The sequence below is a fragment of the Stegodyphus dumicola genome, chromosome 3, assembly GCF_044657685.1.
Source record: "Stegodyphus dumicola isolate Sdum_Otavi_A_Nest chromosome 3, ASM4465768v1".
NCBI classification, from domain to species: domain Eukaryota; kingdom Metazoa; phylum Arthropoda; class Arachnida; order Araneae; family Eresidae; genus Stegodyphus; species Stegodyphus dumicola.
Window position 1 is genome coordinate 46,692,726 of NC_140770.1, and position 26,521 is coordinate 46,719,246.

A 26,521-nucleotide genomic window follows, 5' to 3' on the forward strand; every position below is an offset into this window, starting at 1 on the left:
CATTAAAATGAAACATTTTTATATTTCACTATTGTATTGTAAAGTGACATTACGTTCTATTTTGGTGACTTATACAATATTTTGAATCTGAAAAATAAGCAAGATAATAAATGCATAAATTGCACTTTAGCACAATTTACAAAACAATTCTTAGCAAAAGCAAAATAGCTATTTAATGAGTTAAAAAAGCCTTTGTTTTGAATTTTCATGGTAAGAGTCTTACCCATGTAATTGTCTCAATATCCATCAGTTTTCTCTGTAAAATAAATTTTACACTTTTTTCCTCTGATTTTTTTTCAACATATTTTCTAGCTTTTTGCTGTTACATAATTGGTAGGGGTAATTTTTTTTAGGATTTTAGACATCACAAATTGGAAAGTTTAGAAAGATTTGAAGGCAAGATTTATAGCTCCACGAATCTAGAAGATTCCAGAAAAATGTCTTCATGGTATTAACATAAAATGGATGTATTTGACAGGAAGTTTATGATGAACTTTTACCTTTTGGAGAATTTTCAGAAGAACAATAAAAGCATAATATTTGAATGTTTTACTTCAGATACTAGAAGTCTGTTTCTTAACATGTTTATCTTCCCTTTGTTTTCTCTACTTTTCACTAAACACAAGCATGGAAAATATCAGAAATACTTCTAATCTTATCACATGGACATGCATTTATAGAAAGGAATTTTTTTGTTGATAAAGAAATTGAAAGCTGACAATTTAAAAGATTTATCTTATATGTCTCAATTCATCATCAGTGGTGTAGCTAGGGTGGGGCAATGGGGCACAGCCCATCCATAAGGTGCCAAATTGATATTGCAAAATTTTAGAATGAAATGTTTTTCATTCTTGGCATATAAAAGGGTGGCGCAAAATCTTCAGTTTTCTCTGGGCACTGAAAACCGTACATCATATACATACCGTACATCTGTACATCATATACAGGGCTGGTGCTAGGCATTATCTCACCTGATGCAGTCTCTGCGGATCCTAAATTATGCTCCCTAGTGCCTTCCTAAATTCTAAAATGTTGACATTTCTAGATTTTGTTGCTCAGTGTGTCACTAAATTCTAAAAATTTTGCTACACCGGTTCTGTAATCAGCCCTTACCTCATATCATTTCATATTTATTTTGAATGTTCATATAACTAAAAAAATTAATTTAATACTAGCCATGTAAATCTGTAATGACTAAGGGTATCTAACTATCTAATTTAGTTATTTGTAACTAACTGGTCACCCTTAAAAGTTATTTCTGCCTATTAAAGCGAATTATTGCCTTTCATTAATCTTTACTGTGGTTACAAGATACAGAACAAAAACATAAAAATTAATGTAAAACTTAATTCTTTGCTCTAGTGAGACTAAAAATAATACAAAACTACTTATCTCCTCTGGTGTTTTAGTGGCTTATTGGAACCTTTAAATATATTAACTGGGTTACAACCCCGAGAACACCACTGAAGTTAGGACACCATCTGCATCAGACAGACAGAGGGCAACTAATTTTCAAAAACTTGCCAACCATGCCTACATCAGGCTTTCAGGTTTGTTTCAGCATTGTCAACAACCACTCTTCTGTAATGAATCATGTTGATTATGATTTTACTTCTCATTTTAACCTAAGCTGTTTGACATAAAATCTACCTGCTATTTACTAAACCTTTAAATTGAGCAAGAACGTGATAAGAAGCTAACTGTTAATAAAATATGAATAAAACATCTAATCTTCTTTCAAATGTGTCCACTTATTATAAGAGTAAAATATTTAATGCTACCTGATAAATTTTATAAACTTGATTTTTATTCTTAAATTTGTTTTATAATTATATTTAATAATAATGCATTCTACTTGTGGATCTATTTTATTCTTAGGATGGAATCATAAAAGTGAAGTTCAGGCATAGCTAATATCTTTAATTGTATACATTCAGTTCCCATTTGTTGAGGAGGTCCTTAATTTTTTTCGTTAATGGCCACTAGAAGTCCTTAAAAGTACTTAATTTTCATATGCAGAAAGTGTATGAACCCTGTATGTAGGAAAAAGAAAGCCAAATGCATGTGAAAAGTTGAAATTTTATCTTTTGTATGTATGGGAATGTGGGCATCAATTTTTTGGCATCAACTGCTTGGGTACTTATGTATTATCCTGTTGACCGTGAAAGTTGTTTAGAAGATCGTACCAGTCATTCCTGCAGAATTCTGAGCCACACATATGTATATAATTCTAACTATGAAACATTCATCAATCTCTCTGCATAATCCATTAAGTAGCCGCTGCTGAAATATTCAACCTCATCATTTTTGCACTCTGTAAGAAGGCTTTTGCTGGTTTCAGCTATTTCATTAGGCTCTGTAATAATATAATAATGGGAGCTCTTCTTAGAACACTTCAAATACAAACATCTGTTAGGTGATTGTTGAAATCTATTAATGTTTTATCAGTTGTAATCTGCTGCTATTTTCATCTTTCAACTAATGTTAATCCCTCCATCCAGCTGTAAATGAACTGGAGTGTGGTTGCAAATATGATTTTATAGTCCTTGAAATCATTTCCCTCTCCCAAAAGTGCAAGGAAAAAATACAGCAATAACAGTTAATTTATATCCTTATTCATACAAACAAAAGGTCACTTCTAAAAAATCAGACAAGTTTACATCAGATGAAATTACATATGTTACGAGTGCATTGTAATGTTGCACTTATCCACAATTAGAGCTAAATTATATTGTTTGGTGACAGTTTCGCAGTCAGCTGGATAATATGTTAGTACTACTATTTGTTTGTATATGTTTATTAATTGTCATTAACATATGTACTTAATTATATGTCTTCTGTTTCAGATATTTTAAGATGTGGTGCATGTGAAATGATTTTTTTCAATTTGGATGATTTTGTTGCTCATAAGAGTGAAGACTGTGAAGTTTCAAAAAGTGGCAAATATAGTTCTGAAGAAAGTGATGTTGAAATAATTCGTCATTCCCCAAGTAAGATAAAATTGCAGATAATAAATGTATACTACATTTATACACTTTTATAGTTTTTTTTATTTATGGATGAATTAAAAAAAGCTTGTGTAGGTGGCTAAAAAGCACTTTGAAACAGCATAATTATTACTTGGTATTGCTATAACATTGATGTTTTTATAATATTTTAATTACGGAATAAAATCTTTAAATAAAAAATTATCTATTTCAAATTTTTTTACTCATATTTAAATTACTTAACTTCATATAATAGGGAGACCGGAAAGTAATGTCGTTTCTACGCATGTTGACAACAACATGCTAAGGGCAGAAGTGGAAGAAAATTCATGTCAAACACTCTTAACCAAGCTTGGTCGACCATCCAAGAACATTTAAAGCAGAATGGAAAAATAAGCAAAGCAGGTGCTTGTGTCCCCCATAATCTGTCCGAAAAGAACAAAGCCAACCTATCCATCACATGCGATGTATTGCTTCAACGGCACCTGTCATGACGTGATGACCACGCATGCGCAGTTCAGCCGAACGGCCTGCAACACCTCTCTCTCATGAGACTTACTAGAGAAGAGTAGTTAGTAGGAGTAGCGAAGTAACGAAGGAAATGTGTTGTATGTCAGCTTAGATGCAAGATACGAAGTGATACTTGTGTGTTCATCGTTTGTACTTATTATTTTTATTTGTGTGTTAATAAAGTTTTGTGCCGTTAAAATGGCTGTTTTATGCAACGCACACAATACGATATGTCTACGGTAGGAAGTAAATACATATCCAGAAGCTACATGCCCAAGAAAAAGAAGGATATGACAGTGGTGTCAGAAGTGGGATATGTCATTCTGCAAAGTTCACGGATAAATGCGTAAGTGAGTCTTCAGAAAGGTAAGAAATTTGTTGAATTTATTTTGTGGTAAAGTGGAATTCAAGGTTACAAAAATGGCTGAAGAGCTAACGAAATCCAAGAAAGAACGGAAAGTTATTCGTTCAGCCATTACTAAAGTAACAAATGCTATTGAATCATTAATTGCAGCCGGTAACCTTGAAGACCTTGAAGAATCACTGGAAAGTTTAAAAGTAAAAGCTATTTCTTTGAGAGCGTTAGACGAAAAAATTAAAACTTTGACTGATGTTAATGACATTGAAACCGAAGTCAAAAGTGCCTTGGAATACGAAGAAAAAATTGCGAAATGGAGCTTTAGAGGCACAAAATTATTGAAAGAAAAAAGAAATAGCAATAATTCGCTAGTTTCTAATGGTTCTTCTAATGATAGTAACAATTTATCTATTTCTGGTGTCGATAAAAGTTCTGATTATAATGTTAAATTGCCGAAGATTATGATTGATAAATTTTGTGGGAATGCTGAAATGTGGCAGACATTTTACAATTCTTTTGACACGGCAATAAATCAAAACGAAAAACTATCTAAAGTAGATAAGTTCAATTACTTGCTTAGCCTGTTAGGCGGTGCAGCTTTAAAAACAATAGAAGGCTTTTCTTTATCTCCAGAAAACTACGACGAAGCTTTTAAAATTCTCAAGGAGAGGTATGGTCGAAAAGATCTCCTTATTAATTCTTACATGCATAAACTTTTAAATTTACGGCCTGTCCGAAGTTCTAATGACATTAATTCTTTGAGGAAATTATATGATACCTGCAACGTACAAGTAAGGTCACTAAATTCGATAGGGGTCAAGACCAAATCGTATGGAAAGTTACTATACCCTTTGTTAATGAAATGCATACCTCAGGATATAACGCTTGATTTTGCTCGTCAAAACGCAGATGAGGAAACTTTTAATGTCGATAACCTCATGAAATTTCTAAAACGGGAAATTGAAAGTCGCGAACGAACTTCATTAAATCTATTTTATTCTAAGAGTCACGCTAATTCTCTTGGAAGGCCTTCACAACCAAATGAAAAGCGAAACAACTTCCACACTCGGAATTCATTCAACGCCAACAAATTTGGCGCCAGCTATTTCCCTAATGTAAGCAAAATTGCAGTTGTTCGAACTTTCCCTTGCTTATTTTGCGAAAGCGAAAATCATGCTTCGGAAAAATGCGTTATGTCTCCGGAAGAAAGGAAAAAGAGTTTAAGGGCTTCTAATCGGTGCTTTCTTTGTTTCGAAAGGAATTGTAGAATAAAAAATTGCCCTTCTCAATTAAAATGTTCAAAATGTAATTCTAAGTATCATAATATATTGTTGCATGAAGATAAGGAAAGGGTTGCTAAAGAAGAGATTAAGAATAATTCTAACGCCGTAACTGCAAAGATTTCTTCTAAATATTTTACTGCGAATCAAGAGGTTAAAGAATTAATAGATGACTTGCCAACCGTTAAACTTATATGTGATGGTAAATTAATTAATGCAGTAGCAGATACAGGCACGCAATTGACCGTTGTCAAGACCGATATTGTACCAGAAAAATACCGTACGCCACATGGAAGTGTTATCCTCACGTCAGCTTTCGGACAAGCTTTAAAAGCTCCTCTCATTAACCTACCTTTAGGAATATATTCTGAAAATGATAAATTTATGTCACCTATTTTTATAACATGTGCAATGGTGGGTAAGTTATGTAATGATTTACTCTTGTCGTTAAGTGCTTTTAATGAGTTAAGGGGAGATGATAAAAGAAAGTTTAATTTTGAATGTAAAAATGTAAACATTGCTACTGATAGTTTCGGTGAAATGCCTTTTCATGAAACTGAAAATTTTGACGAAATACTTAACCATGATAGGGAAAACCTAATTAATGAAAAATGTAATGAAACTGTTAAGAAGATAATAGAATGTTGTGCGCTTGTATATGAAGATACAGGTAAGGATGATTCCAAAGGTAGCACGGGACACGATCAATGTGCTTCGGATTCAGAACTGTTTCGAGTGCAACAAATCAATGACCCATCTTTAAAAACATGCTGGCAAAATGTTAAGAACGGAAGTAATAACTTTATTGTTATTGACAACTTTTTGTATCATAAAGATAAAGTTCTAGGAGAAAGAGTTTAGCAGTTAGTCGTACCAAAAGAAAGAAGAAAACAGATTTTGGACTTAGCTCATTCTAGCTTATGAGGAAGCCACCTGCGAACCAAGAAGACAGCCGAACGTTTGAGATATTCGTTCTATTGGCCTGAAATCAAGAAATATGTAAATGAATACTGCAGTGCTTGTACTTCTTGTCAACTTCAAGTGAAAAAGCGTCCCTTTGATGAAGTTCCGATTACGCCAGTAACACGTCCTAAAGAACCATTCCAGGTAATTAATGTGGATATCCTAGGACCTGTAGAGCCAAGCTCTAGAGGTTACAAATATGTTCTGTGTACTGTTGATCAATGTACAAGGTGGTCCGAAGCGGTGCCATTGAAGAATTTGAATGCCAAAGCAACATGCGATGCATTGTTGCAAATCTTTTCACGCACCGGAATTCCTCAAATTGTTGCTTCAGATCAAGGAACTAATTTTACTGCTTCGTTGACCCAAGAGTTTTTGAAAAGGATCGGATCGTCCCCAAGGTTCTCGACTCCTTGTCATCCAAGTTCAAATGGCCTGGTAGAAAGATTTAATGCTGTTTTAAAGGGAATGATACATCATACCGTTAGAGAACATTCGAAAGATTGGGAGAAACATCTACCGTATTTACTTTGGGCCTACCAAGAAGTTCCTAATGCTACGACTGGTGTTAGTCCGTTCCAAATGCTTTATGGAAGACGTCCTAATGGCCCGTTGTCTATTTTGAAATCGTCATGGACTAATGAAACTCCTGTTCCTCATGGACAGTTAAGTTCAGTTACTGATTATCTGAATGATTTGAAGACGAAAAAGCTGCTGAATACGCAGGACTTACAGATGTTGGAAAGCAACAAGCTTATGCATTCTACCGTAACCGAAAGACTCGTCATAAAGAATTCAAGGAAGGTGACAGGGTTATAGTTTTAATCCCTGATAGCCAAAACAAAGTTTATGCGAGATGGACGGGACCTGCTACGATCATCAAAAAGCATACTGATTATAGTTACATAGTACATATGCCTGACAATTCATCGAAGCACGTTCACGCAAACAAGATACGAGTTCAATACCGCTGTGAATAATGTCGGTGTGATATATGATATAGACATTGATTTCGGCGAAGTTGAAAACGTTCCAAGAATTGTTCCACGGAAAGCAAAAGAACACTATTCTAATGAGGAATGTGATTTTACACACCTTGAACCGCATAAGAAGAAAGAACTTATGGAAATTTTAAGAAGGCATAAGAACCTAAGAACTGGTATTCCGAAAATCGCCAATGTGGGAGAACACAGCATCAAACTGAAACCTGGAAGTATGCCAGGAAAGCAGAAACCATATCAAATACCTGAAGTTCTAAGAAATGAAGCTGATCGTCAAATAGATAAGCTTTTACAGCTAAAGCTAATCGTTGAATCAGAAAGTGAATATGTGCATCCAGTAATTTATGCGTTAACAAAATGGAACAGTAACATTATGTGTAGACAAAAAGACCATGCTGAGTTTATTGATGACGTGACTTAAAATGACATGATTATATTTCCCAGTGAGTGAAGCATGACTGATGTTATGAACTATGAACTATAAGACATTTTGACTGTTTAGTCTGATTTTTTTTTTAGCTAAAATGCTAATTTTTTTTCTAACGTTAGGTAATGTGTTTAAAGATTTAGCTAGGGTTTGCTAAAGTATTATGTTTAATGTTAATGATTGATTTGTATTGTCTCGTTTACATGATAACTGCTTATATGATTATGATTATGTGAAGGATTTAAGTTTGAAATGTTAATTGAATGTTACATTTTTTTAAAAATGAATAGGATTACTGAATTTATGTTGAAGTAATGTTAATTTAAAATGGTAAGAATTGGTTAAGTTCGAAAATTTCGTTAATGTTATTTTATTTTGTTTCAAAAAATGTTTATATATGTGGATTTCACAGGTCATTGCAAGACGCAATCAAATCTTTTCGAGGGGAGGTGTCATGACGTGATGACCACGCATGCGCAGTTCAGCCGAACAGCCTGCAATGCCTCTCTCTCATGAGACTTACTAGAGAAGAGTAGTTAGTAGGAGTAGCGAAGTAACGAAGGAAATGTGTTGTATGTCAGCTTAGATGCAAGATACGAAGTGATACTTGTGTGTTCATCGTTTGTACTTATTATTTTTATTTGTATGTTAATAAAGTTTTGTGCCGTTAAAATGGCTGTTTTATGCAACGCACACAATACGATACGTCTACGGTAGGAAGTAAATACATATCCAGAAGCTACACGCCCAAGAAAAAGAAGGATATGACAGCACCATACAGAACCGTTTTTTGATCGTTTGTTTAGTGGAGACAAAAAAATAAGTCCTATATGATAATCCAAAACTCAAAAGGCAGTTTTAATAGGGGTAACAAAGGGTTTACATCCCGAAAAGGCGCTTCTGGCTGTTTGATGGAGCATTCGCAGAATTGTTCATTTTGAATTGCTGAAACCTGGAAAAACTGTTAATGTAGACCTTTATTGTGAATAATTGGATCTAGTGAACCAATCTTTAATTGAAAAATATCTGGCAATTGTCAACGGAAAAGGCATTATTCTGCAACACGACAATGCAAGACCACACTGTACAAGACGAACACTGGAAAAATATAATGAATTGGGATGGGAGGTACTGTATTCGCCCGATATCGTGCTCTCGGATTTCCATTCATTCCAATCCCTACAACATTTTCTTAGCGACAAAAAATTTGAAAATTCGGATGATGTCCAAAGTGCCATCTCAAGATATTTGACTCAAAAACCAATTGATTTTTATCGATCTGGGATTGAAATCGGCATATTGGATGGCAAAAGGTTGCTGATAACAAGGGTGATTATATTATTGATTAAAAATAAAAACTTGTTACAAATTAATTCGTTTGAATTTAATGTAAGAAAGCGACGTTACTTTCCGTTCCCCCTATTATGTTGCTTTTAGTTTAAAGTAGTTTTCTCATACCTCCTTATTCACCACTCCCTTAATAATTTTTCTTTGGTGATGTCAACATCTTTTTTGTATACATAAACAGTTTAGTTAATGTTATATATTTTTAGCTAATTTAAAAATCTTCTGGCTAGCGTGGGTCATGCCATTTTAAAAAAATTATCGCTTAGTGCCAGAATTTTTGTTGGATTATAATGTAATGGAGGCATGCTGTGATGATGCCATCTGTCTCTTCCACTGTATGTATGTACATGGTATGCATTTTTTCCTTGTGCGTATGCTATCAATGTCTGTCTATCTAATTAAAATTTTGATTAATATTGTAATCAGTTTGGACTCATTTTTCTGTAATGGTTATGACCCCAAGAGAGTTTCACCTGTGCCTAAATAGCAAAATAGTTTTTTTTTAAATGATTTTTTCAACTTTAGTGCTTTGAGCTCTTAAGCCTAATTCTGTGCAGAAACTGCTAATTGAAGGTGAGAACTGATCAGTGTTCTGTTAAGCGTTTTTTTAATCACTTAATCTTGCTGTAGCTATGAGAGACTGTATAACATTATGTCACATTTGACAACTGTAAAAAAGCTTGGAAAAGACAATTTTGACATCTGGAAGCTACAAATAGAAGCTATTTTGATTAAAAATAACCACTGGGATTATATGACCATTAAAAAACTGAAGCCTGCTGAAGGAACTGAAGACAAAAAGAAATGCCTCCAAGCTGATCAAAAAGCTTGCACAGGCATAATTTTTGCCATTAATCATATAAAACATTGTGTGACATCAAATGCTGTGTAGAATAAACTCGAACCCCTGAAGAAAGCTACTCTGTTAAAACAGCTTTTGTTTAGAAAAATGGCTGAAAATGAAACAATGTCGGAACGTTTGAACGGTTTCTTAGAAGGAGTTGTTAAGCTTAAAGAAATAGAAATTGATACAGCTCGTGATTTATTATCGTTTCTTGTGCTATACAGTATTCTAGAAAACTTTGAAAACTTCAGATGTTCCATCGAATCAAGAGAGGAAATACCCAGTCCTGAATATTTGAGAATCAAAATGCTAGAAGAATGGAAAGCAAGAAAAGAGAAAACATGTCAAGATTCACAAAATGTTTGCTATACTGAAAATAATAAAAGGAGACAAGAATAGATGTGGTAATTTGAAAATTGGGCACAGGACATTTTAATGTAGAGAGAAAAGCTGATAGAAAATATATGCAACCAAATAAGGTAAATCAAGGTTCTGTGATGGCTAGTTTGTGTGGAAGAACCAGCAGTAAATGATGCTTATCAACAGACTTCCTCATGGTGCATAGATAGTGGCTGTATATCTCACATGTGCAATGACAAGAGGTTATTTTCAGAATTTCATCCTCATACTAATTCCACATAAAGCTAGCAATTAACAAAACAGCAAAAATTACAGGAATTGGAACTGTCCTTATAACACTACCTAGTGGGAGTGGGATAACTAATCTCATACTCAGAATGTGCATGTGGTCCTGGAGTTAAAATGTAATTTGCTGTCAGCATCTGGAGCTACTGCAAATAATCATTGAGTACTTTTTAACGAATGACGTGCTAAAAATAATAGAATCAAATGGATCTGTATTAGTGAAGGCTATTCATAATGGTAATCTTTTTTTTTTATATATCCAAGTTCTAAAAGAGCTGCAATAACACAGGCAAGTGATTTTGTAAAGTGGCGTTTTAAATTAGGTCATTTAAATAAGTTTAATTTGAAAAGATGTAAATCTGATAACATGGCTAGAAATTTGAATTTTTATGGTAACAAATCTCTAAAAAGACTGCAAAGTCTATATTCAAGATAAACTATGCAGCTTTTTCCAAAAGAATAAAAATTTCAGAGTGGTGAATTACTGAATTTGATATGATTTGTATCAACCTATGAGAATCCCATCCCATGTTGGTTTCCTTTATTTTGTTACTCTCATAGATGATAAATCACATTATGTTGAATTTAGTTTTCTTAAAATTAAAGACAAAGTGATACCAAGCTGCGTCGAAAATTGTCTAGGAAAGGAAATAAGAATCCTTTGTGCTGATAACAGTCTCGAATATCATGGAGAAGAATTTAATAAATATCTTCAAGAATGCAGGATTAAATGAGAATTCTTGGTACGCGTAACTCCAAAACCGAATTTGAGAGCTGAATGCATAAATTATACTTTTGCTGAAATGGCCAGATGTTTGTTATTGCAAAGTAATTTCCTCCAATCCTTTTGGTCTGAAGCGGACTCGAAGCCTGAGAGTGAACAAGACATCATACGAGTTATTTTTTGGCATCAAGCTAACTGTATCTTACTTCAAAACTTTCAGGCAGAAATGTTTTGCAGACAATGAGAGGTCTAAAGGGAAATTCGATCCTCGACCAGAAGAACATATTTTTGTAGGATACTGAAATGTATTGGAAGCATACAAGATGTGGAGTAAAAATTCCAGAAAAAAATCGTTATAAGCTGAGATGTTATATTTATTGATGAATTTGAAAACTGTACTAACTATGATAAAGATTTAGAAGTTTTATTTTTTGAAAATATTCCAGATGAAAGAAGGAATGACCTTTGAATGTAGAGCAAATATTGGCTGATGATATAACAGAAGACCCCCTTGAAATATGGCAGAAGCATCAGCTGAGTCATCTGATAATAAAGATTCTGAAGCAACACCTGAAATGCAGATAATTAAAAGGGGGCAATGTCAGCAACAACAACAACAACAGCCGAAAAAACAATCAAGACCTGGAAATCTAGGAAAGCCAAAAAAAAAGGAGTACCACGATTTAAACACAAAAAAAGAAGCAGAAATTGTTGAAGAAGAAGGTACAAATCTGACATTAGAAGAAGCATTAACCCTTTGACGCGCACGATATTATTTTTATAATTTTTTAACTAAAACCTCTAGAAATTGAATATTATGATCCTAGAGACAAATAATATATGAATTAAAAAAAATCTACTCTTGCCCATTGTTTTGTGAGTGGTGGTCGCACTGTGAAACCACCACGCGTCTAGGACTTTGAAACTTACCTAGGTAGTCGGGGGGGGGGGACTTACCTTTTTCCGTATGTGTTTCCAATAAATGACGAAATTTACGAATTAAAAAAATGCATGTAAGAGTTGCATAATATATACATTTTTTACATTATTTTACAAATTAAATCAACAGAAAAAATTAAAAAATAAACATTTATGTAATTTTTCTATAGCAGTGAAAGTACCTACATAATAAGGATGTTTGGCTACATGGATTTAAAAAACTCGGTAAGATAAGGATTAAAAAATAGACTCAATGTATTATTTTTTAAATTTCAAAGAACAAATATTTTTTGTGACACTGTTCAAAGCATGTTTTAACTTTTTGGTACATGCATCCACATTGCACGTTTCACACATGTATTTTCTTCTATGATAATTCTTCCTTGTGCTATAAAATGTACACTGATTGGCTTTAAATTTCATTGGTATATGTTAAGCGTTTATTTAGTTTCTTTTCATCTGGCACATGAAATTTGTGGATTTTTTTATGTTAGTTGGGGGGGGGGGCTTGGGTCTTTTTGACTTTTGGTATGGATCATTCGTTTCCCATTCATACTTATTTTATTTGTATTTCGTCTCAAAATATTCAGAAAATATTTTTAATTTAAATAAAACTTTACATGATTTCTATTTTTAATTACATCAAAGTATATTTACATTAAATTTAAACCACAGGAAATAATTTATAAAATCACAATACTAGCTTGGGGAGCAAATGTGTTGAGGTCAGACCACCGCTCGTCAAAGGGTTAAATGGAAGTTAATGCTGAAGATTGGCATAAGGCTTGCAAAGCGAATATGAAGCACTTGTTAAAAATGGTGCATGAAAATTAGCTAAACAACCACAAAATAAAAAGATAATAGGATGTCTCTGGGTTCTTAGAATGAAATGTATTGCAGATGAAACAGTTTAAAAGAGAAAAGCTCGATTAGTTGTTGGAGGATTTACGCAGAAACCTGAAATCGATTTCAATGAAACTTTTGCTCCAGTAACCAGAGCAAGCTCTAAGAACTGTAGATTTTGTAATAATTGTTTATATTAACAAAAGTTTAAAAGAAGAAATTTTCATGGAACATTCCTGACTATGTTTATGCTTTGCGAAATTCTCTCTATGATTTGCAAAATTAGACAAACTCAAAAATTTTGGATTACAACCATAACAATTACATACCATTTTTTCAGACTACAAGACACATTTCCCCCTCAAAACATCGCCTCCAAAATGCAGGTGCATCTTATAATTAATACAAAAACGTTCAGTGTTTAATTTAAAATTCCCGCCATTCTTAAAAATGGCCATATATTCGATGTTGTGAGAAACCTATCTGTATCAGGCAGCAACTAGCAAAACTATCTTCCTCCTGCTCCGCCATCACAAACCCAGATTATTGTCTAGCCTGTGATGCATCATTGCTATCTTCTGTGCCAGTGAACTGAAATTGAAAGTGATTTGTGTTATCGGTAACCGTACAATATTTTTGTTAGTAGCTAGTTTCGCATTGGAAAAAATATAAAAGGTATTCATATGATACGAGCTATAAATTGAAAGTAATAGCATATGCAGAACATGGAAACAGAACAGCTGAGTGGGTATCCGCAGTTTGGTTTAGACTTTGGCGTTTCCTGATGCATGTGTAGTTTGTCCCTTATGGAGGTGCACCATGAGGATGCCATCTCTCTCTTCCGCTGTATGTATGTGTATGTGCATATGCTATGCTTTATTCTCCCCCTTATACAAACACTGTCAATGTTCATCTAATTAAAATGTTGATTAATATTATAATCTGTCTGGGTTCCTTTTTCCTTCAATATTTTTATTTTGTTCATAATTAAAATGTGTTTGGTACAACTCTAATATACGCCCTAATTTCACCAAATGTGGCGATATGTGTTCTGCGCTGGTTTTTGGCGCGATTGCGTGTTCTATGGCAACCCTGTTGACGTTGAAAAATCTTTCGCTGGAGCTCGTTGGTTCACCTCTGTGTCTGAGAAGATGGGAGAGAAAGATAAAATGGTAGTTGTTGAATTGAAGTTCGGCAAAAGGAAATATGATTGTGGCTATCCTGTTGAGGGGTAGTGGGTATTTGGAACTGTGGAAAGAGGGTCTGGGAGATTATTTTTAATGGCAGCGCATGATAGAAGTAGGGATTTGTGATTTTATTTATTTGTGAACCATAGTATAAATTTTCTGGATAGTGTGTCTGGCTGTCATGTAAATACGTTAGTGATTACGTGACGGCATGTTAAAGGCGGTATGAAATTTATATTTCTGCTATTCAAAAACGCATTAATTCATGGTAAGTGCATTTTATTTTATCCTTGTTCTTATTTTGTAGAATGTTATGTTCATTGGTTCTTTAGTATGAATTTCTGTCGTTATTGTTGTTTTTTTAAATTGTTTGAAATTTATTTTAGTTTATTTTGTTGTTTAGTGTCTAGACTGTACAATACGTAGATGTTTTTTAAAGTTGAAACAGAACGCTGTGTACATGGTATTATTTGAAATTTATTGTTATGTTATTTTATTAAAGCGAGGAGTGCGTAGATCGTAGATTCCTTCCTTGCCTAAATTGTGCAATTCGTAGAATTTTTTTTAAGTTTAAACAGGATGCTGTGTACATGGTAGTCTTTGAAATTTATTGTTGTTATGTTAATTTATTAAAGCGAGGTCTGCGTAGTTTGTAGATTCGTTCGTTGCCTACATTGTGCAATTCGTAGATGTTTTTTTAAGTTAAAACATGTCGCTGTGTACATGAATTCTTGTCAAATATTTTTGGTTAGAAACTTTACGTTTTTGCTATCTAAATTTTTTGTTTTTGTTTCGGATTTTTAGCTAAATTGTGTGTTCAAAACATAGTTTTTGCATGTGCGAAAACCACATTTTTGGAGACATTTTAGGCTAAAAGTTCAAAATGTAGACAAAAAATTTAGATAGTAATATGGCAGCGTGAAGTTTCTCGCCAAAAATATTTGGCGAGAAATTTAGCGACTTGAGGGCGCATATCAGAGTAGTTCCATGTGTTTATGTATAGTACAATAATATAGTAACGATAGTACTATAACATGTAAAAAATAATAGCAATAATATCTTTAATCACTGCTATGATTGAACTTACAGTACATCTTATTTAGGACTTCTATTAAGATTTATTAATAGAAGAAAATCACCTCTTTCAACAATTTATGAATGATTTCCTTGTTTTATCAAAACCTAATAAACAACACTTAAGGTGGTTTACTGTATGTAATTAAGTGATTAGATAGATTAATTATGCCTAATACAGTCAAAAGTCGTTGATTCGGACACCCATAATCCGGAATGATCTATGATCCGAACCTCAAAGCTAAAAACTTTCTGCACATGCGCACAGGCGTTTTATGCGTGCGCGTAAGACCTTGACGACTGCGCATATGCGTGTGCGCAAGTGCAGAATATGTTTTCGCCTGCGCGTTTAATGTATAACGGACGGTGTAAGCTAAAATTATCTAATTATCTATTTCAGTTAATGTTAATGATTGTGTTGTTCCTTAATCTTCGAATTGGATCCCGCTTATTATTTTTTGCAGACTGTAAGACCAATTTTATAAAAGTAAACTTGAACTTTTGATTATGTCAAATAGAATTTCCAATGCTGGAACTTCCAAAGGATCTACAAAACGAAAGTATGTTTTGATGTCCATCAAACAAAAAGTGGAATTGCTGCAAAAAATGGATAAAGACATGAAGAAGGTGACAGAGAGGTTAGTGAAAACGAAAAACTTGAACAGCGGAACTTTGTAACTGAACAAGAAGTTATGTCTGTTTATTGAATTAAAGAGAAAGTATTATCACATAAAACAAAGCAACTTAAACAACTTACATTGAAAGAAATGTTTAATAAAGTAAACAAATAAATATTAAGCTTTTTTTTTTTTTTTTTGTAAATTTTGATACCCTTTAGATCATAATTGTTCTTTATTTCATAAATTACGATTTCATATTTTTAATTTTAGAATTTCTGCATGCCATCTTACGAGATTTAAACTGATGATCTATAATCCGGAATCGCCGAACTCCCGACGAGTCCGGATTAACGACTTTTGACTGTATATCGTTATTACCATAAAACTAGCACCCCCATAACTGCTGCTTTTGTTCTTAAATGCTGTATTCTGTCTGGATGATTCAAGTACTTCTATGGGGGATATATCATGTGCTTTGGGAAACTCTTTTTTTGAAGTATGTTTGATATAGATTTGTGGGATATTTTGTATTATGGGAAAATATGCTCCAGGAACTTTTTGCTTAAAGATATCTGTGCCGACTTTACATTTCTAGTGAGCTTTTAATACCAGCCCATTTCAATTGTGGTAAAATTTTCCTATCATAAACAAATGTTCCTCTTATGTTAATTTTTTTGGTAAATGTAGAATAGACTGAACACCTCCTCCTTTTTTTTTTTTTTTTTTTTTTTTTAAGATTTGTCTTAAAACAAGAAAACTGTCATAAGAGATAAGCTAATGCATTTAAGTTAATGGTGATGAGTAGGCAAAGTTTGTGCATTATATCTTTCTGTAGAAAACTATTTGATATGTGCTGTCTCATAGCAAAAACATCCAAATTGTGTTTATGTGGTAACTTCTACAAATTATCAAATTAAAATTCATTGAGCGTTAATTTTGTATTTCAGGCGTAGAAGTAGCACATTCAGAATAAAATATTGGCATTGTTAAACTGGCACCTTGATTTTAAAATGATTTTTTTTTAACTTGTGACCATTTGTAATATTTCAACACAATAACTACAATAAATTTATTGCATGGACAATATTTATATTATTTTCAGAATATTAAATCCAGTTATTTACTGTAGAGCTAAAAATAGGAATTATGTTTAAAAGATAATATTCGACATACATTACAGTCTCTAACTAAATAGTGATTGTAATATATGTTGAATATAGTGAATAGTTATATTTCCTTTCTTTTAGTGTGAAACAATTTCAAACTTTATAGTGATAGTACTAAGCTTTAGAGTTCTTTTAAGACTGTCACTTTCTTTTCAGTTAAAGCAAAAAAGCATGGCAAACCATCCAAGAAGCATAATTATGAAAATTACCGAATGGAATATCATTCACCTTCTTACGAAAAGAAGCAGAAAAAAATTAAATATGGCGATTATTATGTGTCCAAAAAGGTATGAAAGATTCTGTAATGTGTACCTATAATTTTTAACTGCTGCTATTTAATGTATTTAGTTATAAGTACTTAATGTAGCTTAGATTTAATCACTTGCTTTAATTTCAAAATATATCTGTTTGTTTAAAGTGAAGAGGGATGATTACTACATGAAAGTACTTTTAGTCTTGAATTTTAATGATTATTGTTAGATCCGCTTTGATTAACAGAAAAATGTGTAATATCTGAAAAGTTTAGAGGAAAATTTAAGCTAGTTAGTTTCAGAGTGTATATGCTTTTTTAAAATTTAATGGTTAAAATGTTTGAAGAGACACTAGATTTTGAGAAATTTAATATTATGCATTTAAAAAATATCTTACAATTATCCTTTGATAAATAAATGAAAACCGTAATATATATTACTGTAGCCTTTATCTACCACAGGGATTCTGACCTTTTAGGTACCTTAGAGTATATTCTAGAATCAACAACTCGAATGGCCTTGCTATATATTTTGGGTTCCTCTTGCTGAACAGACACGGTGCACTTAAAAAAACCCATGCTACCTCCAAGATTCGAGCCCAGGACCATCAGTATAGCAGTTAGTACTGTACAGTACTAACAGTACAGTACTGGGTGGTTGTACAGTAGTTCAGGGAGACATTAAAATATTTTTAATGGTTGTATATTTAGCTTTTTAAAAATTTATAGCAAATAACCAGGGCCAAATGACAAACTGGCCAGAACACTGGGACCATACCCCCATATTGGGACAACGTGGTCAGATTGGAATGTTTGGTAACCAGATAAAAGGTTACGAGACATTAACATTTAAAATTAACAAACAGGTTAACCTTTAAATTTATAAACATGTAATTATTAGTAAATAATTTTTTAAACAGTCATGCATATATTTATGTAATTAATTACTAACTATAAACATTATATAACAGTTTAATGAAAATTTAAATATATTTTTATCTAGTCATACAGCAGCAAGCACTGTTAACACCAGCTGCAGGTGCAATGGTGCATGCAGGCAGAATGTTGGGGATCCCTGTTCTACTCTGTATTAATTTGTACTATAATTTGAAATACTTTTTTACATTAAATGTTATATTTTACATAGAGTATTCATTATTATTATTATTTAAATTTTACTACAGGACAAAAATCAGTTTAAAAATAGAAGCTTGTATAAAGACATTGAAATTAAAACTGAACCATTAGATGAATATGAAGCAGCCTCTTATTGTGGAATATGTGAGAATTGTTTGAGGACTGAAGATTGTGATGAGTGTGAAGTGTGTCTTGTAAGTATCCTATGTGATTTTTATTATTATTATTATTTTATGTACTTTAAAGTCACTTTTATATTTCTGATGTGTTATTTTCTTCAGAAAAAGAAAACAGGTTCATGGAAGTATGCCACTAAACGTTGCTTGTTAAGGCAGTGCATCGAAGAAATTGTAAGTACATGATTTCATTTTCCATTACTCAATTTTTCTTGGGGGGGATTGAAATTTTTAATTTATTAGTTCTGTAACCATGTTTTCTGATTGTTTTTAAATGAAAATCACGCACCAGTAGTGGTGAATTGCATTTATGACTATATTTTGTATATTTTTAATTCATTTGTAATACACTGTATCTACTAAATCTAAATTAAAGAGTTTTAAATCTTTGCTGTAATAAGTCATATGTTTGAAAGTATATTCTTTTCTGTGCATGAAAATGTTGCCATTAATCAAAACTTTCATTTCAAGTCAGTATTTTTTTTTGGGGGGGGTTTGCTTTTGTGTATTGTTTTACTTATGCGATGAGAGTATATTTTGTAGATTTTAAAGCCTGCTGTATAAATATTGTGCAGATGTAATTAATTTTAGTTATTTTTATGTTTCTTATTGTATATAAAAAAGGAATGAATTCAAAAGAGCTTTTTTTTAAAAATTTGAATTAAAAATACTGCCATAAAATTCTGCTATATATAATGCAAAATTTTGGAAATTTAATTATTGTTGATGCTAGCTGTAGAAACATTTTAGAAGAAATCATTTTCAAGCAATTTGTATTTTACTTCTTCAGTATCTAAGCAGCATTGCTTTTCAGTCTATTTTTTAATTTTTTAATAATTAAATGAATTTATATAACAAATTTAAGTTTAAAAACATTATTAAAATTATATTACTTAAAAGCTTTAATTTTAAATATGTATGTAAAAACCAAGCCTGAAATTGTTTTTCTATTTCTTACTTCAACTCATTTTAAATAAATGATTTCCTTAAAAAGTGTGTAATAATATGATATAAATGCAGAGGTTGTGTTCAGTTCTGGACTTGCAAAGTTAAACTCATTCTTTGTGGAAATCCATAAATTTGCATATCCAGTGTTATTACTTTATTATTAGCCCAAAGGGGGCTATTACTCTCAAAATGGGATTTAGCATTGTTTCACTATAAATGGAGTATCACTTTCAGGAATGCCACCAGATATTGTCACCGTGTATTGTTTTTAAAGAAATTTGGTAATGAAGTATCTGCATGTTTGTATGTTTGTTCCTCACATTGTGAAAAAATGACAGTACATAAATTCTTCAAATTTGTTTTATTATTTATTTGATATTTTATAAAACTTCAATAAATTTTTGATTAACAAACTCAATGATTTGAAAGCGAACAATGGCAGTACTTTGAAATAAAACATTTTTATCTCCAGTGTACGAGACTGATGCCATTCGGAAAAATGTAAGATTTATCCTTCAATTTTAATTAACCAACTCAGCTGTATAAAAGCAATGGGTTGCCACAGCTAGAAATAAATACTTTTATTTTCTGTGCACAGCATGTTGCCGTTCAGTAAAGCCTAAGATACTTTATTTCTAATCTGGAAGGTTATTAAGTATTAAAGTAATAAATTGAAAACAATAAAAAGTTGCACTAGTGGCTAGGTTTGATGTTTTTGAAATTAATACATGTGTTTCAAATAATTTATAGTAAGCATTATGTAAGTTGTCTCCTTTTGTCAAGTATGAGTTATCTTGAGAAAAAGAAAACTGCATCGATGATTGATTATTCTTGCATCTAAGAATTGTTAGAAAGAAGTCATGAAATAAAATAATCAGCTCTACTGTGAGCAGTATTACACCAAAATTGTAATGAATTGTTCTAGTGCTTCACTGTTCGTGCTTGAAACTTCAAAATCTTAAATGTCTTCATTTTCAGAATCAGAAAATTCCTTATTTATTATAATACTCTATTATTATCGCTGAAATTAATTTCCGTATCACTGTAAACCCTTTATACATTGTCTTTGAACTCAGACATTGCAATTTACCTTTGTGCATCAAATTGTAATTACATCTATCTGTGCATAAAAGCTTTGAATGCCATCCTTAAATGGTTTATTAACTAAGACATCGAGTGATTTTGAAATTGTAATTAAGCCTTCAGGAATTGCAGCTGTATCCGCTCACTGTTAATAGGAGAAAAAATTCTCAATGTAATCTTTTAATTTTGTGCAAAGAATAGTCAGCTCTGAAAAGTACATTATGAAATAAGGATATGAAAAAAATATAGTGTTATAATAAATAGCATATAGTATAAGTTTTGATAGTAGAGTTCTGAGACTGCTGCTGGTTGCCTGAAGTGTGCCAAAGAAGGTGACCAGTATAATACCTCTGAAGAGGAGATAGGACAGCATATATTTAGTTAAACCTTACATGAGAGTTGAACTTACTCTTTTGATTTTGGGTTAGTAGTCAGTCTATAATAACCACAATGCTATCTAGGGCAACATGTCATAAATATGTTGTACATTCCAAGTTGTAATTGTACATTTCAAAATAAAGTTGAAACTTTTAAAAGCATAAAATTTTCTATGAATTATTGTATAAATATTTATGATTGAAAGATAATGCAGCATTGTGTTGTTGTTATTAGTAATGGTCTTTCCATTTTGTCATTAAAAAAAATTCACTTTGAAAACATTTTCATCCAAGTGCTGTGTTAAACCTGATAATTTACTATAAATACTGTATGCATAAAGAGAAGTCTTTTGCCTGTTTTTATTGTTACTGACATTGTTATTATTTTTATAATTTTTTTGAATAATACATACTAATAATATTTGTTTAATCACCAACTTTATTGTCTTGTTTATTGAACAGTATTTTCCTCTATTGAATTTCAACTCTGATGAATGTATTGTAATTATATTCTTAATTTCTATAGAATGGCCAAGTTTATCAAGTGGAGAAAGTACTTGACAAGCGCATCGTTGATGGACGTGTTGAGTATTTTTTGAAATGGAAAGGCTATCCTGAGTAAGCCTTTATTATGAATATGTCTATTGTTCTTCTTAGATTTTATTTATATGATTGGATACTTTTTGTAAAATAAGATGATGTCCAGATTTTATAAAAACCTAAATACCATATTTATTTGAACTTTTCTCCCTAGTTTTTTTAAGAGTATAAATTAGAAAATTCTGATTTATGTTAACAATGTAAAGTGTATAGAAATTTATTTTGTGTATTAGTAATGTTTATTTTGTGCAAGTGAAATGAATAATATTGAAATTGTTAAATTCTTTGAAATATGTAATATAATAATAGTATGTCTTTATGTGTACTTTGTAATATGCTATGTTTAACATTTAAACATAGCATATTATAAAGTACACATAAAGGCATACTATTAGAAATAGTACACACCACATATGTTCATTCCCCTCCTAGATTTCAAATGATAAAATTAGTAGGGAAAGGAATTAAAATATGCAAATAAAATAAGATATATTATTCAATTAATGTTATCTTGGTAATACTTGACTAGCTTGTGCTTACATATTTTTGCATAATTTAAAATTTTTATTCATTGAGCAGCAGATTTCTTTGTTATAGAAAAGAGTTAGGTTTATATACAATTTTTTTTAAGTGAATTTAAATGAGAAACATTTCAAAAATATCAATACAAAAGGAATTTTTTTAATGTTATGTAGCGAAATCATTTAATGCACTATTGTAAAGTCTTATGCAATTCATTTTTTAAATTTAGTATGTAATCTTATTTTAATATGCATAGAGCACCTTCATTAACCCTTAACAGCCGTGGTCATATATATATGCTTTCTCAGCCGATGCATCAACTGCCCAGGGCATATATATACACCCTTCCAAAATACTGTAATTTGCTTTGCGCTGATACCAGTAAAATTATTTGCAAAGCTTTGGAATGGACCTCGATAGAGTATGCAGAGGATACTCTTTCAGAGGAGACAGGGAGGAATTGGAGAGAGGGATGTTTAGTGAAATTAATGACTGTGCGACTATTGCTCGTGTTTCTGTTTGAGTAAAAATGTATTTTTTTCCCCCTCTGCCTACTATTTTCATTTATTGTTTGCAGTAGGTGGTAGTGAACATAATGACTGCGCAGTTATTGCGCGTGTTTATGTTTCAGTAAAACATATATTTTTTATTCTGTCTTGCATTTTCGTGTACTGTTTGTATTAGGTGTCAGGACTAAAGAAAGAAAAGATATAGTGGATGTTTCAAGCCCAATAGCCTTTTTTGAATCATATTTTGATGAACTAATTGTGCGTCATATTGTTACTGAAACTAACCGTTTTACAGACCTGTATATGAACCAACATCCTGCAAAAGAAAAGTCGAGTCCAAAATTGTGGCATCCAGCCAATTCAGAAAAAATATGTTTTTTTTTTTTTTTTCTTTTTTCTTTCCAGGGAAGGGGTATACTGATTTTACAAGGTATAATGCTGAAATTTAATATTACACTTTACTGGTCTGCAAGTAAATTGATCGAAACTCCATTTTGGGGGATCATTTTTATTGTACTTGCATCTTTCTTATTATACTTTTACTCTAAACATTAAATTTTGTATTTTCACTTTTGTCTTTTATTCTTTATTTTGTGAAAGTAAATAGTTTTTAGATAGCTAAACTTATGTCCCCCCAATACATTACATAACTACACATGCCTGTGTAAAAAAAAAAATGGTGGCACTGGGGAGTGAATCTTATATGTTTTCCGTGGCAGTTATGGGCCCACCAGCGGCCGAGCGGTAAAGATGCTGAACACTGATAGTTCGTTCTGAGGTTCAAATCGCGCAAACGGGCTGGCTGCATGGGCGTTTTCGTGGTTTTCCCCCATGTGTAACGTACGTGTATACGAGCCAGGTTCCCTTAGAAAGTCCTCCACGAAGGCATCCCTCCCTTTAGGCAGATAGCCCTCGTGTGCTTTGCCATAATTAAATAATCCAATCCAATCCAATCTGTGGCAGTTAAAGGGTTAACCTTCCATTAGTTGTGCCTTTCTTTCCGACATGGTTAGTCGCTTTGCACGTATGAGGTGTTTCTGGTTTTTTTTGAAGGCCAAGTGAAATTTATCCTAGTTTAAACAGTTAACTATTAACTATTTAAGGTACTTAAAAGCAATATTAGGTATTAAGCAATTTATTTAATTAGTAAAATTTATTCAAACATACTATCACAACTAATTGAACAAAAAATGAAGCAAATGAAAGTAAATTTGTGAAAAAAACTTTAGGAGTCTTGTATAGCATCTACTTATTCCAATATCACATGTACAAGAGAAAATATTATTTTAGAGGCTGTGTCTTCCTCAGAACTGGAATTTTTACAAGCATAACAGTCATTACAAGTGATTAGTGTGATACATGGCTCAAACATAAGCATTTTCTGCTAGTAATACATGTGTACTTTGCATTTTTCCACTGTTTATTGTTTTGGCTTGGCTCGCACAATGTTTGTTTTTTGGCTGGATTGCTAGACTCCGTAAATGTATTTTCTGTGGCTCGAAAAAGTTGTTTCCTGATCTCTGCCAATTTAAGGTAAAGTATTGAGGATACATTTTTCTTCTCACTTCATCATTTCATCTACCACAAGATGTTTAGCTAATTGACATCTGAATGTCTTGCAGTTTTTTGCATTGTCACCATAGCATTTATATCTTGCAAGATCAGTGTACTAAGTCCATTCTGCTGCAGTGTTGAGAATTGATTCAGCAATGAAAAGTAACCAAGAATCTAAAATTGTCTCAGCTTTCCTTGTATCACCACTCACACCTGGTAAGTGTACCAATAAATTCTGTTTGCTGGTATTCTTCATGCTTGATGTGGACATTTGTTCCATTGGTAAAAATCAACAGTTTTTCCATTCTTCTTTTGAAAGACTGTGTATTATATACCATTATCAGAATTTTGCCCTCAGATGATGAATTAACATCGCTTTGCTCCGTTTCTGAATCTTGGGTCCACTCTTGAAGATTGTCCCCACTATCAATATTAGATTAATCTCCAAAATCTTCCTCCTCCATCGGATCATCATGTGTGAATCATCTGTGAATGACCTTCATATCATTGGGTTTATTCAAATCAAGGGCTCTCTTTTTTTGAATCCATTCTAGAGGAGGGAAAACAAATTTAATCACGTTGCAACACCTGGGAAATTACAATATTTTCTGCATTTACTATTGATTTATAATCTACCAAAAATATCCTAGTAATTGCAGAAAATAAGATTAAATAAAGAAAATATAGAATTCATAAGAATATCACATCCAAAATATTTATGCCAATGCTCGTGTTTTACCTGTGTGTAAACAGAGCTGCTGCAATGTTGCACCAAGAAGTTTGAAGCTCGGTTGCACACTGAACGCTGAGTAATCATAAGTTAGGAAGATAACATGAAGCCCCTTTCCTGGGAGCATGTATTGAAAGCAGAGGAAGGGGAAGTGCAGTAGTGATGCATCTGTGAGGTGTGCGCAATTAACAGAAAGTTAAAAGGAAAATTGTAATAAAATATGCTGCAAAGTATGCAATTAAGAGAAATTTGTTAGAAATTATCAATTGCATACATATTTATCTTTATTTTGTGCTGCACTAGTATATACAAATATCATTATATTTCAGCACTTTTATTATTTATTAGTTGCTAATATTCTTGAAGGTATTCAGAAATAAAAACTTCTTTGTCTTAATTAATTACCCATTAAAACTGTGCATGTGTAAAGTGCAATCTAGTAATTATTTTAACTTGTTCAGTACCATGATCACACATATGTGATCTACCATGATCACACATATGTGATCATGTGATTCTCTCAATATAGTCCATAATATTTTATTATGTAAGAAGCCTTTCTGAGTCTTGAGGCCCATGATCACACCAGTGTCATGTCAAATTGGAATGTTTTATTAAAGTTTTTAAAAAGCACTAGATGGTGGTTGAAGCCCATTATGTTTTCGAAAAATGTTCTGCAGAACTTTGACCTTCAATATGTGGTTTCGGATCCAAGTTTTTTTTTTTTCGGGGGGAGGGGTTGAATCGGGAATTTCAACATATAAACAACTCTGACTGTGCATTTTAAAGGGCTGGGTGTTCATTTATGTTTTGACTGAGTGGGAAAAGGATATAATAGTTATTGGTTAGGGATCAGACTAAAAGTATTGTTTGCAGTTTCGGATTAATTGAGAGCAAGATTTCTAAATTGATGAATGAATCAGATAAAGAAATGGATGAATGAAACTTTTGAATAGAAGTGGCAGTGAATCTGACTATTGAGTTGATCCTTGAAGCATGCAAATAGTGATTCAGACCCAGTTGAAGAATTAAGATCCCCCCCCCCCACACACACCACAAAGGGAATTATTAAAATTATAGTTGATGAAACAAATTTTCAAAATTTATTTTTGAAAGATATAAAAAGAGCCAAGTTCACCAGGATCTAAGTGCATAGTAGAAGTGGTGGGACATTAAATAAGGTTTATCTTAGGTTATACTAATGAGTAACCTACAATTTCGTCTTCAGAATTTCGAAAAGATGTTCCGCATACAGTCCCATGATGCAAGGAAAATAAGTCCACAAAACTACAAACTGCATTGCCAGTGCTTTACAATTAGATGGACATCATTTTCTAAATTCATATATAGATGTGAATGGTGAAAAGACAGTGTGTAGTATGCAGCGGGGAGTTCTTTAAAAAGAAAGAAAAACACACAAGTTAACTTAATAGGATATAAAACCTGCAGCATGGGGCTTTATCCCAAAAAATTTTGAAAAAGAATCATAAGCTTGAAAATTTTTAAATATTACTTAGTAATTTTCTTGCATTTACCTTATATTTTCATATATTCAGTTTTCTAATATTTTGTCTATATTTGAATATTTGGGTATAAGTTTATGAAATTTTTGTCATTTATATACACTGTTGGAGGGGGTGGGGAAGGTCAATTTTTAGTTTGTTAAAAAACTGCTAAGCTAGCACTTTATAAATGCAAATAATTCATTCATTTCATTATA

The 26,521-nt window shown here is 32.2% G+C and overlaps 1 protein-coding gene across 1 annotated transcript in view; it reads left to right on the forward strand.

Moving 5' to 3' along the window:
- The window catches only part of LOC118194728 (uncharacterized), a 157,959-nt gene that overhangs the window by 32,449 nt on the left and 98,989 nt on the right, over positions 1-26,521 (forward strand). Inside the window, exons 3-7 of the mRNA XM_085812837.1 lie at positions 2,847-2,990; positions 17,072-17,202; positions 18,350-18,496; positions 18,584-18,652; positions 21,413-21,504. Of these exons, the coding sequence (XP_085668963.1) occupies positions 2,847-2,990; positions 17,072-17,202; positions 18,350-18,496; positions 18,584-18,652; positions 21,413-21,504 (583 nt within the window). The remainder of the gene's footprint in view (positions 1-2,846; positions 2,991-17,071; positions 17,203-18,349; positions 18,497-18,583; positions 18,653-21,412; positions 21,505-26,521) is intronic.